Source organism: Hemicordylus capensis, chromosome 15 (assembly GCF_027244095.1).
Source record: "Hemicordylus capensis ecotype Gifberg chromosome 15, rHemCap1.1.pri, whole genome shotgun sequence".
Lineage (NCBI taxonomy): Eukaryota > Metazoa > Chordata > Lepidosauria > Squamata > Cordylidae > Hemicordylus > Hemicordylus capensis.
In genome coordinates this window covers 670520-683688 of record NC_069671.1, presented here as the reverse complement: position 1 = coordinate 683688, position 13169 = coordinate 670520, and the positions used below count along the sequence as shown (strand labels likewise).

The 13169-nt window shown below is 55.5% G+C and overlaps 1 protein-coding gene across 10 annotated transcripts in view; it reads left to right on the top strand.

The window, feature by feature from the left end:
• The window catches only part of TAOK3 (TAO kinase 3), a 120312-nt gene that overhangs the window by 91617 nt on the left and 15526 nt on the right, over positions 1-13169 (top strand). For all 10 annotated transcript variants that reach the window (XM_053279817.1, XM_053279813.1, XM_053279819.1 and 7 more), the window contains 2 exons: positions 10902-11138; positions 12461-12589. In XM_053279817.1, the coding sequence (XP_053135792.1) occupies positions 10902-11138; positions 12461-12589 (366 nt within the window). The remainder of the gene's footprint in view (positions 1-10901; positions 11139-12460; positions 12590-13169) is intronic.

The following is a 13169-nucleotide window of genomic DNA, read 5'->3' as shown; positions in this document are numbered from 1 at the left end:
CACCTCCAAAGAGTATGGCCAGGTACTATTTGCCATTGATTATCTGTGAATTTATTTTTTTTTAAACCCTTCAGGATAGAAACCTACCCTAAACAAACAATGGGGGTAAATTGGATTCCAACATATAAGTAACTGGATTACAGAACTACCCCAGCTAATTAAAGTTTTATTGCAAGCTGGCTTGACCCTGGAAAGTGGGAATTGCTTACGGTGGCCTCGTGGCCATCAGCCACGATACAGTGGGGTCCATGATGGATGATAGAACTGTTTGGGGAGATTATCATCCAACCCACCCAATTGTGGTGCAGATCTGCCCTAAGATACAGAGAGTGTTGGTCAAGTGGGGACCGGAGGTGAGAGCTAAAGTCTGTTCCTGCTGTTCTCTTAGGGATACGAGTGATGATCATGGCATTGTTGTACAGCTCAGGGTGTCTGTTCTCACCAGAGGTCACCAAAGGAGAGAGGTTTAGGCCTGAACTGGCTCACTGGAGGGTAAACGAAGTGGCCAGAGAACGTTTGGTGGCAAATTCATGTATCCTTGCTGGGATGGTGAGGAGGACCGTAAGCATTTATATACCTGGTTTTCACACCCAGTCTCTTGAAATCCCTGCAGCAGCCCTGTAAGGTAAGTGAGCGTTATTCCCACAGTGGAGAGCTCAGAGGGAGGCAAGGAGGTGCAGAGAGCGAGAGAGGCGCTTGCCTGAGGCCAGTTCTGGAGGAGGCGAGATTCGAACCAGGGATGTTCTGCTTCTTTGCCTCCTGGCCACTGGGCTATAGCTGCCCCACAAGGTGGCACCCCGTCAGAAATGACTGGCCGGTGTGTCGTTTCACTTCTGCAGCAGCCCCTTTTATTGGAGAGTCCCGGAGGCTGTTGCTGGAAGCGCTGCCTTGGGGGGGACACACGGCCCCTTGCAGGTGGTGGCCGCTGCTGGAGTCACAGCCACGTGGAGAGGAACTGGCTGACGTGCTGTGCCATCCAGGGCCAGCACTTCTGACTCGCTGAGGCTGTTGCACCTGGGAAAGGCCGCCCCGGAGCTGTTGCGGAGGCGGGCACTTGCACAACTGCCTAAAGCAGCGCACGGGCACTTCTGCAGCACGGCTTCCGTTGGAAACGGTGGGGCCACAGCCCACGTGCCGATCTCGGTGGTTGCACAACTGCCCGCCTGGTGTTGGGTAGTGCAGCATGCCGGCCATGACAGCCACACGCACAGTCTTGGCCATCCGAAATGTGTCTGGGCATGTCACGCACCTCCGTCAAAACGAGCATCTCTTCCCCTGAGCTTGGCAGCTGAGCCTGGACCGATGCTTGCACGTGGCCTCGGAGGGAGTGGCTTACGGGAGTCCAGTGGCTCCCTAGTTCTGGTCTTTCTCATCTCCTACCCACCCGAAGGAGCCTCTTGTGGGTGTCCCTGCAGAGGAAAGAGAGGCTTTGGGAGCCCGACGGCTTCCAGTGGGGGGCAGGTTGAAGGTGCTGTTCCCTCCAGGCAGGTGAGCAGGCTCCGGAGGGAGGAGGAGGCGGCCCCGGCCACAGCTGCTACAGACGTGGACCCAAATGGTGGGAACTTGGCGGTTCCTTGTAGCGGAGGGATCCGGAGCTGCTGCCGCGGCTTGCATTTGCACAGCCCCTCCAGAGTCCCGGCCTCCTCGCCCCCTCCCTTGTAGGGCTCCCATCTCCCCAGGGGGTCTTGCCCCACAGTGAGAACAGATGCTGCTTTTGGCTCCCTGGAAAGGCCCAGGCTGCGTGTAAGAAGCCACTGGAGAGGACGTGGATTCCTCCCAGCTTTTCCGGGGGCCCTGCCTGGTGAGCAGGGGGGCGCAGAGTGCTCAGGAGCCCGGGAGCTCTCTCCCCCACCCATACCTTTCTTCCAAATCTCGTCATAGTTTGGATGACTCTTTCCATGGATGTCGTCTAGCCAAGCTGCTGTCCAAAGAATCAGAAGAATGGTTGGGCTCTCCAAACTAAAGGACATGTAGTTTGGATGGCCTCTCTGTTGAAATTCGGGATGGCAACCTCACTCAACTCCGGGCTGTAAATCATCTGGAAATGCTGGATTAATTGTCACTATATGTCCCGAAATTAGTCCCATTTGCCTCACATCTGCATTGAGCATTAGCGAGTTGGTTGACCCTCACGGTTCACCCACCCATCAAGATTGCTGAGCATGCCAAGGAGCCAGGGGGGCCCAGTGCGCCCCCTGCCTCCCTCCCAGCGTAGATCAGACCACCCCAAGCAGTGCACTATTTACTGGAGACGGGACACTAAATGAGCTGCTCATTTGTCCCAGGAAGGGTGCAGGTGCCCAGAGGCCATGGACATGTTTGTGGAGTATGGATGATGCGTCTGGGGTGGTTGCACCTTCTTAGAACTGGAGCTCCCGTTGTGCCTGGCATATGGTGGCACCCGAGGCTAGGGATGTGCACGGAACCGGTTCGGAGGCCCTTTATGGGCCTCCGAACCAGTTCAAAGGACCACTGGTTCCGCTGGTTCGAAGGTGGCGGGGGTGCTGCTTTAAGAGCAGGGGAGGGTGCACTTACCCCTCCCGCCACTTCCCCCCTGCCGGCATTCTTTGTTTAGAAAGCTAATCGGGGCGGCAGCGTACCTCCCTGCCACCCTTTGGCTGGATGTGGCCGGACGTCCCCGACGTGCCTTTGCACTCCGGAATGTCAGGACTTCCGGCCATATCCGGGCAGCAGGGAGGTACACTGCCTCCCCGAGTAGCTTTCTAAACAAAGGATGCCGGCAGGGGGGAAGTGGCGGGAGGGGTAAGTGCACCCTCCTCCGCTCTTAAAGCGGCACCCACCGCCTTCGAACTGCCCCGCTGCAGTTCCGTGCACATCTCTACCCGAGGCCAATGTGCACTCCTCAAGGCACCGCACACTGGACCCCCACCAGGCCCAGTCTCTCGTGCATCTGGGAGGTGGGGAGCATCCGATCTGGTGCACTGAGGCTCCCTTTGCGGATGTCCTTGAGCTTGCCAGTCCTGGTAAAGTTCAGGTGCGAGCAGCTGTCATGGCAGCACACGGTCCAAGAATGGCTTTAGGTTGGAGAATCTTAGAGTCCTCTTAACAGGAGCCTTTCCCCCAAGACTCAGAAAGTAATAGTCATAAACCCTTATTCAGCCCTGGCAAGACCTCCTCTGGAGGAATGGGGTCAGCTAAGAAGGGTTTGTGGATGGGAAAGGATCTGGAAGGGACGTCCTGCGGGAAAAGGATGGACGGATCTTGATGTTTGTAGCTTGGAGAGCTGATGGTTAGTCGCTAAGTAACCTTTTGTGAGAAACACTTGATGGGCTCAGTTTGGACTCCTGCTGTGGGTCCAAGTGTGAGTTCACATGTGGGGGCTGAGCCATCAGGCAAGAGCTGGTCAAGCCAGAGCACGAGCCGGGAAAGACCCGCGTGGCCAGAGCCAAGGCCTAGCCTGCACGGAAGGCCTTTTCTAGCCTTTGGTCAGTGGCCAGTTTCAGTAGCCAAAGTCACCCCAGGAGCTGGGAGCTTTCCATTGCCTAGGGGGAGAGGCTGAGTCTTGGAGTCCTGGTGGCCCATCACAAGGGGCGACTGTGGACTCCCCTCCCAGCCCTGGCTGCTTCTGCCACAGTCCATGCCGTGGTCGTTTTCATCAATGCAACACGTGGCACCAGTTTGCCTGTGACTGTTGGGAGCATCGGAGCCATTGAGTTGTGGCTGCTGCTGGCAACCTGTGAAGCAAGAGACAGGTGTGGGGCACACCCTGGAGTGGTGGAGTGGAGCCCCCACAGCAAGACAGGGCATGGACGGCTGCAAGTTGCCACCAAGGCAGCAAAGCATGGGAAGTGACACTGTTCAGTGGAAGCTAGTGTCAAGTGATGCATATTGGGGCAAAAAATCCCAGCTTCACAGAGACGCTGATGAGGTCTGAGCTAGCAGTGACTGACCAGGAGAAGGAACTTGGGGTCGGGGTGGACAGCTTGTTGAAAGTGTTGGCTCAGTGTGCGGCAGCAGTGAAAAAGGCCAATTCCATGCGAGGGATCATTAGGAAGGGGGCTGAAAATAAAACTGCTCATATGATAACGCCCTTTTACAAACCTATGGTGTGGCCACATTTGGAGTACTGTGTGCAGTTCTGGTCACCGTACCTTAAGAAGAATCTTGTAGAACTGGGGAAGGTGCAGGAGAAGGCAACCGAGATGACCAGGGCCCTGGAGCAGCTTCCTTAGGAGGCAAGGCTGCAGCATCTGGGGAAAGAAGCAACTACAGGCAGACATGGTCGAGGTGTATAAAATTATGCATGGAGTGGAGAGAGTGGGCAGAGAGAAATCTTTCTCCTCCCTTCATAGTCCTAGATTTGGGAGTCCTCCCATGAAACTGAAGGCCAGGAAATTTAGGACCAACAAAAGGAAATACTTCTTCACACAGCGCGTCATTAATCTATGGAATTCCTTGCCATGGGATGTGGTGATGGCCACCAGCTTGGATGGCTTTAAAATGGGTTTAGACAAAGTCATGGAGGACAGATCTATCCATGGCTGCTCGTCTGATGGCCGTGGGCCACCTCCAGCCTAAGAAGCAAGATGCCTCCAAATCCCAGTTGCCGGGGAGCAGCAGCAGCAGCAGGAGAAAGGGCCTGCCGTCCCCTCTTGCCTCCTGTGGGCTTCTTGGAGGCGTCCGGTGGGCCACTGTGTGACACAGGATGCCGGACTGGATAGGCCTCCTGGGGCCTGATCCAGCCGGGCTGTTCTTATGCTCAGTTGAAAAGCATTACACGTGAGGTGGCATCTGGGGACACGGAGGTTCTCTCGGCGGTGTTCGCATTCAGCATGTCAGGCTGGATCCTGGCACGGAGGCCGCCTCTTCTCTCCTGGTGTCTGTCTGTGGCACGTAACTCCAGTTACCCAGGACGGAAGGGGGTTTCTGCGGGCAGGATCTTGTGTTAGTGTCAGAGATTTTCTTCACTCCAGCTTGAGCCTTACAGTTTTTTTAAAACAACAACAACAACGCAACCCAAACCCAGGTCTTTCAAGGGAAGCCAAGCAGAAGAGGGCGGACAGGCCATGCTCTGCTCTGCTCTGCTGAGGCTCAGACAAGAAGGAAGTGGTGGGAAGTCCACTTAGCTTGAACTAGCGATGGCCCACAGGCAGCCTGCGAGCTCACTCCAGCCCTCCCAGCTGCGCTGTTCAGCTCGGGCCCTCCTGCAGATGTTGGGCTGCTGCTTCTGCCCAACAGCTTCTCCCTGGCGATTGGCCCCCGTGGCTGGGCATGCTGGAGGGCCGGTGTGGGGCAGCCCTGCCTTCGAGCAACTCCCTGCGCTCCCCCTGGGGGCCCTGCCCTGTTTCAGTCAAGGCATGTGGGACTTGTTGTTGGAGGAGGAGGAGGAGTGAGACGCTCTGTGGGGGGGGGTGTGTGTGGCTGAGCCATGCCCACGTGTTGCGCTCTTGCCTGCTTCCTAGAAAGGGCAGGTGGCGCTGCCAGCCTGCCTCGAGCTGGTCCTCAGGGAGCACCACGCCTCCTTGGCTTCCGCTCCCCCCGCCTGCCCACCTGCCCCCTCCTGCTCCCCAAAATCCGGCACTCGCTGCCTGTGCAGCCTCCACTGCTCAGTGGTGCCAGTTGGGTTAGAGCTCCTTCTCCCAGCCCCTGTCCTTGTGTCGAAAGCCTCCCCACCCCACACGCATTGGCCAACCCTGGCTCAAACCTGAGGAACAGCGTAGTAACGGGGGGGGGGGGGCAGTTCAGAGGCAGGGCTCTGAGTGGTCCCCATTCTGCGCTCCCGCCTCACTGGAGGCCTTCAAGGTCAAATTCGGCTCTGGGGATCCGGCGCTCTGCGATGGAGAGCAGCCTTGGGTGCCAGCCCGTGGAGGAGGGTGTCTCTCCCACCGTTCGAATTCCTGGCATGACTGGGGTTTCCACTCTCCCCTCCCGCCGGCCACGTGTGTGCCGCCCGAGCGGGGGAATCAATATGCAACCCGTGAAGTTCTTTCTGCTCAAGCAGACTTTGAGCCACCCGCTTAGCCCCTCGTTACCGGCACAGACCAGCATTTCCTTGTTTGTGAAAGACTTGGGGGTCTGCGTGCCAGAGCCTCCTTTTCCGTGGGGTCCAGGACACGGCGCACCACTCTCTGCCCTAGCCAAGTGATTCCTGAAGGCCCCTTCAAGCAGGGGGGGAGGCCGGCATGTGTCGGAGCTTCCCCTAGAAACGGGAGATTGCGCTGGCAAGGAGGGCTGGAGCATCCTCCTTGGAGTCGCTTCAGGGAGGAAAATGTAAGCCTGTCACCTTACCAGTGGGACAAGGTGGAGTGGGAAGAGAGGGGTCGCTCTGGGGGCTGGCAAGGTAAGAGTAGCTTTTCGGGAAATGTGCTGAGGTGGGATTCTGGACGCGCAAAGAGGGAGCCTGACGGAAGTGCAAGGGAGGTGGGAAAGGGCCTCAATCATTACATTTACATTTATTCTTACGTGGCATTTCAGCTCTTTCCTGCAGGAACTTAATCTTTGTCTCTGTGCTCTGGAACGGCTTTATTATAAATGATCTAGAAGTTGGGGTAAGCAGCAAAGTGGCCAGATTTGCAGATGACACTAAACTATTTAGGGCAGTGATATCCAAAACAGATTGTGGGGAGCTCAAAGAGGATCTCTCCAAACTGGGTGAGTAGGTGACAAAATGGCAAATGCAGTTCAATGTAAGCAAGTGTAAAGTGCTGCCATTTGGGGCAACCCCCCTCCCCAACTTCACATATACACTGATGGGGTCTGAGCTGTCGGTGACTGACCAGGAGAGGGATCTTGGGGTTGTGGTGGACAGCTTGTCGAAAGTGTCGACTCTATGTGCAGTAGCTGTGAAAAAGGCCAATTCCATGCTAGGGGTCATTAGGAAGGGGATTGAAAATAAAAATGATCATATTATAAAGCCTTTATACAAATCTATGGTGCGGCCACACTTGGAGTACTGTGTACAGTTGGTTCTGGTCACTGTATCTCAAAAAGGACATTATAGAATTGGGGAAAGTGCAGAACAGAGCAACCAAAATGATCAGGGGCCTAGAACACCTTCCATATGAGGCAAGGCTACAACATCTGGGACTTTTTTTATTTTAGAAAAAAGATAACTGAGGGGAGACATGATAGAGGAGAGTCTATAAAATTATTAGGGATGTGCAAATCAATTTGAATTGATTTGACTTGAATCTGGGTGTTTTGAGTGATTTGAATTGAATTTTTGAAATTTGATTTGAATTTTATTTGAGAGCCGTTGGACACCTTTTTTTAACCAATTCAGCCCCCGATTGGTTAAAAAAAGGCACCAAAACAGAGTTGAATTGATTCAGATTTGAATCAAATTTTTGAACCAGATTCAGATTCAATTGAAATTCAAAATGAATTTTTGGAATTTGATTTGAATAAAAAAAAATTGTTTCATGCACATCTCTAAAAATTATGCCTGGTGTGGCGAGAGTGGACAGAGTGGAATTTTCCTCCCTCTCGCAACACTAGAATCAGGGGTCATCCCATGGTACCTGTTGGCCAAGAAATTTAGGACTGTCAAAAGGGACTACTTTTGCACACAATGCATAATTAGTTCAGATTATTTATTACAGTTTATGGCGAGCATACAGTACAATAAAGCAATATATGTAGCATTCTCAGACAGCCACAAAGCGTATATAGTAAAATATACCAATCTAAACTTTGCTTTAAAAACAACAACCTAGAATATTACTGAACTCAACAGTACTACTAAAGATTAGGTGGAGCCTAATTAAACTGTGGAACTCTCTGCCACAGCATGTGGTGTTGGCCACCAGCTTAGATGGCTTTAAAAAGGGGCTTGGATGAATTCATGGATCACAGGTCTATCAGTGGCTTCTAGTCTTGATGGCTATAGGCTGACTCCAGACTTGGAGGCAGGATACCTCTGACTCCCAGGTGCAGGAGAGGGGGCCTGCCTTCAGTGGGCTTCCCAGCAGCATCTGGTGGGCCACTGTGTGAAACAGGATGCTGGACTAGATGGGCCTCCTTGGGGGGCCTGATCCAGCAGGCTCTGGCCTTGGTGAATCAGAGAGGACTTGTTTGACTCCTTGGCACTGTGGGGTTAGCACCAGTTTGCAAGGTCCCTGAAAGCATGTGGGTCGGATGGTGAAGAAGTCCTGTGGCTGCTTCTGTTTTGTGAGCAGATCACAGCCCACTGCACTTCCAAGGGGTAGTGTTAATTCCCCCAAACCCTAGGTTCAGCCCCCTCTTCCGTGGACCTCTTGCGTGTCCTTGGCACTCTCCTGTCTTTCAGCCTGTGTTTCACTGGTGGGATGTGAATTCTAATGGCTTCTGCGGGGTAAGAACGGGGGCATTCTCAGGCTGTCCAGAGCCAGGGTAGGACGTGTCCCACCGGCCCAGGGTGGTCACACAATGAGACCTCTGGGGGGAGGGATGCCACCCCCAACTTGCAGGGACAGAGCGTTCGCCATGGGGATGCCTTGGTTGGGACCCCAAGGAAGAGGAGGGGGCCACAGAAGAGTTGTGCTCTTTCTCTGAGAGGGGGGCCGACGGAAGGGCCCCAGAGATCCACCCCAGGCATGCCCTGAGGGAGGGGTTAAGCGCTCCTCGCCCTAAGACGCGGAAGGAGCTAAGGCAGGAGGGAGGAGCAGAGTCTTGGGGAGGGGGCTGCACCCACTACCCTCTTGCAAACCGTCATTCGACAAGTCCTAGGACAGCCACCCGCGGAGGCCGGGGTCCCTGGAGACTTCTGGTGTGGCATCGCAGAGGGACACACCCTGGATATTCTAAAGCACGGGGCAAGTTAAAAGCCGCTTCAACTGGTGGAATCACCAGTTTAGCACAGGGGGCCGTTCGCGCTTGCTGCCACAAGACCAGCTCTCCTTCCCAGCTCTCCAGTTCATTGGACTGAACGGTAACAGAGAACTCTGTTGGATGCCAGCACCTGGCAGTGTTGCCCAGCGGATGGCTCTCCCAGCTGCTCCTGGGGCCTTTTGCAGGGAGGCCCAAGTGCTGGATTTGGGAGGGTGCATTTTCAAGAGTCTTTGCTGCCACTGTGGCAAGACTGGTGAGCCCAGACGGCCCCAAAGACACACCAAGGGGCATGTCTGTGCTTTGGGGATGAACATAGAGTCCATGGTTGCATGTGATGGTTTGGGCCAGCCCTTCCGGGGCAGGTGGAGCCGGTGAGCTGGCTACGGATGCTGCTGCTCCGGAGGCCCCTCGCATTCACTGCTCCTCACTTCTTCCTCTGGTCTTCAGGGAGCGTGGGAGAAAAGCCGCCGTCCTCCTCCCTCCCTCTGATCACTTGTGATCTGTCCTGCTAGGCACCCTCCTCTCCTCACGAAATCAATGCATGTCGTCAATAGGTCCTCTGGTTCTCTCCGCAGCGTCATAGCTCCCAGCAGTTGCCTCCTTCCCTTGGGCTGGGCTAGCCACTAGGCTAAGCAGAGTGGCCCTTTGGCCAGCCTTGCTCAGGCGCCTGCTCCCGAGGGGTCCCTCGTCGGTGAGAACCACCTCCTGGCGCTGCAAGTTCCGGACTCCTTGCCGATTTCACTGCCCTCCTCTGAACCTCTTTCCAGTTTACCAGGGTCCTTCCTAAGGTGCAGTGCCCGGAACCACACACACGGACCGGCAGCCACCCTAAATGACTGAGGAGCAGTCCCAACAGGACGAGTTAATCGAGGCGAATTTGTCGGGTTGATTTGATTGGGACTACTCATGAGTAATGTAGTCTGCAGGTCAGCCCTTATTTTAAGCGAGATATGAGCAGTGCAGAATGGAGTGGAACAACGTGGCCTCTTGACCTGGACACGATGCTGCTGATGCCGTCTAAGATGGCATTAGCCTTGTAAGCAGCCGCATCACACTGCTGGCTCATGTGCGACGCGTGGCTTGCTAAGATGCCTAGAGCCCGTGAACAGGATGTCCCCTGCTCCGTACCTGTCCATTTGGCTTCTCTTCCTTGAGTTTCCATTTGTGTCTGCCCATCGTGTTGGTTTGGGGCCAGTCTTCAAGCCCATCCAGACTGTTTTGATTCCTGTTCTGTTTTCGAAGGTGTTGGCTGCTGCCACCCCTCCGCTTGGTGTCCTCTTCCAGTTTGGTCAGCGTCCCCTCCGCTGCTGTCTCCTCTCCCAAGTCATTTATAAAAACGCCACACCGCAGAGTCAGGCAGAGGGCTGAGAAGTGAGGCCGGGGGTTCTCTCTTGCAGCGCCTTTTTCCCAGTGCAAAGGATGGCCCCCGTCGGCTTCTCTGGTTCCGTAGGAAGTGAGGTGTTGCCTCGGTTAGAATGTGCGGAGACGGAATAACCGGCTTGTTCGACTCTCCGGCGTGCACAGACGGAGCCCCTCGAGGCTCTTGCCCTTAGTGGCCTGCAGGAATGCTGGCCTCGGGACACACGCCTTGTTTCCTTGGCTTGGCTCTCAGCCTGGGTCAGCGTAGTGATGGGAGTGGGCAGAGCCCCCAAGCTGGGGCGGGGGGGGGCGAGTTTGGACCGCCTCCCTGGTGCTTGAAGAGCTGGCGAGAAGGCAGGAGCTGACTCGGAGACCCCGTCGTCCTTCACCTCTTTGGGGCGGGGTGGAGTTGCCGGAGGGTGTGCCTAGGCTGCCGGTGGCCGTGGGCACCCCCAGGGTAGTGAGTGGGGGGTCCCATCTCCCCTAAAGCTCTTGTGAACCCGTGCCAGCCCAGATGCCCAAGAGGGCAGGGGCTGGCAGTGGCAGCAGGCCATTGGGAAGGGTGTGTGTGTGTGTGTCAGGCGTTGGTCCTTTGCCCAAGAGGCCCTCTGACTGAGCTGGCCACTTGCCAGTCCTCGGGGGCTCGAGTCCCGACCCTTCTGTGCAGCAGCAGCAGCAGCAAGTCTCCTGGGGTGTGGGATGGGAAGCCGGCCGGTTTCGGGGCCTGCCCTTCTGACCCCGGCCGGCTTGTTCCCTTTCCTTGTTTCCTGCAGGTTACAAGGCAGATCCATGAGCATGAGCAGGAGAACGAGTTGCGGGAACAGATGTCAGGTTATAAGCGGATGCGGCGCCAGCACCAGAAGCAGCTGATCGCCCTCGAGAACAAGCTGAAGGCTGAGATGGACGAGCACCGCCTCAGGCTGCAGAAGGAGGTGGAGACGCACGCCAACAACTCGTCCATTGAGCTGGAGAAGCTGGCCAAGAAGCAAGTGGCCGTCATAGAGAAGGAGGTGGGTTGCCATGAAAGCCGCCTGGGCCTGCTGGGCAAAGGGCCGGGCCGGCCGGGGCTCCCCTGGGCTTCAGAGCCCCTCCGTGCTTTGCGCAGAATGAGGTGGGCAGATTCTGGGCTTGGCCCGGTGGGCTGTGGTGCCTGGAAGTGCTCCCCGGGGTCAGACACTGCCTGCGTGTCGGGAACGAGCAGATCAGGGAGAGGGCTGCACTCATGTCAATTTGCTAGTGTGCTACATGCAGGGAGCTTCTGAATGTTGGGAAGCATTGGGAAAAATGACACACAACCCCCCCCACCCCCACCCCACACACATACCATGTAGAGTCAGAAATTGAATGGCCCAGACTCCCCCCCCCCCATCTCTTTCAGCAGAATCTGAGGATCTCAGGTCTGGAGTTGGCCTAGGAGTCGGGCTTCTGTAGTACAATATTCCAGCTTTTGCAACAAGCCCACCGGTTCTGGAGTCAGAATAGATTATGCAAGCGGAACGTGTTTGCACAAACAGAACTGGAATTCCGTGCTGCTATCCTGACCCCAGGCACATTGGCTTGACACTCGATGCCATTTGTTTGGATAGCGCACAACCTTTGTTTGGGAGCGCAAGCTTGGTTTCCCCTGGCAAATGTCGCTCAGCTTTGCCTCTTCCCCTCCCTCCCTCCCAGCCACTGGCAGGGGGAGCCGTCTCCTTGGCAGGCAGCATGCTCTGGGTGTCACACACACACACACACACACACACACACACACACACACACACACACACACATACCCCGCCCAAGGGGTGTTCCTCGCCAGCCCCTGCAGCACACGAAGGAGGAGGACACATGGATTTATTGAACATATTTATATACCGCCCAGACTCACGTCTCTGGGCAGTTGACAATAAAACAACACCCATCAAAACAATCCAGACATTTAAAAACAACGTCAAACTCTCTAAGTCCTATTCAAAAGCTGGCTGCGCCCTGCCTCAAGGCAGCTGGCAGGAAGGGGTTGGAGGGGGGCTGGGCACCTGGCTTCTGGGGGCCTCCAGTGCCTCCGGGAAGGGCTGCCCCGGCTGGAGGGGCTGTGTGGCCAGTGGGCCCTCCACTGCGAGGGCAGCCGCGGGCCAGCCGGGCTTCTGTGCTCAGGCTCAGGGATGCGGGGAGTCCAGGCGGTCCAGAGGGATGCCGGCCCATCTGGCCCTGGGCGGCTGCCCTCTCCTGCGCCTGGTAGGCGCCCCGCTGGGCCACTCAGCCTGCTGGGCAGACCAGGCGAGGGCAGCCAAGGCCACCACTGGCCACTCCGGGGAGATGGGAGCCATGCCTCTCTCGTCTTGCCTTCCAGGCAAAGGCAGCGGCAGCAGATGAGAAGAAATTCCAGCAGCAGATTTTGACTCAGCAGAAGAGAGATCTGACCAATTTCTTAGAAAGTCAGAAGAAGCAATACAAGATTTGCAAGGAAAAGATTAAAGAGGTAAGCCAAGCCCATCCTCCTGCTTTAGTCCAGGATGCAGGACACTTTATGCTGTAAAAAAACCATGGGGAAGACCACACATTTCCCATGCTAAGAACCATTAGGGAGGGGGCTAGAAATAACACGGCTGATATTAGAATGCATGGCATGGCCCCGTTTAGAGTCCGGGGGTGTACGGTTCTGGTCACTGTATCCCAGAAAGGAGATTGTAGCATTGGAAAAGGTGCAGAAGAGGGCCAGCAGGATGACGGAGGGGCTAAAGCGCCTTCCTTATGAGGCAAGGCTACAGCTTCTGGGGCTTTTTAGTTTAAGAGATCTGTAAAATTATGCATGGCGTGGAGAGAGCCATGAGAGAGAAACCTCTCCCTCTCTCAGAAGACTAGATGACCAGCGGCCATCCCATGAAACATTAAAGTTAGGACCAATAAAAGGATCTATTATTTCTCACCGTGCATAATTCATCTATGGGATTCTCTGCCACAGGATGTGGTGATGGCCACCAGCTTGGATGGCCTCAAAGGGGGCTTAGACAAGCTCATGGAGGAGAGGTCTATCAGTGGCTACTAGTCTTGAAGGCCAT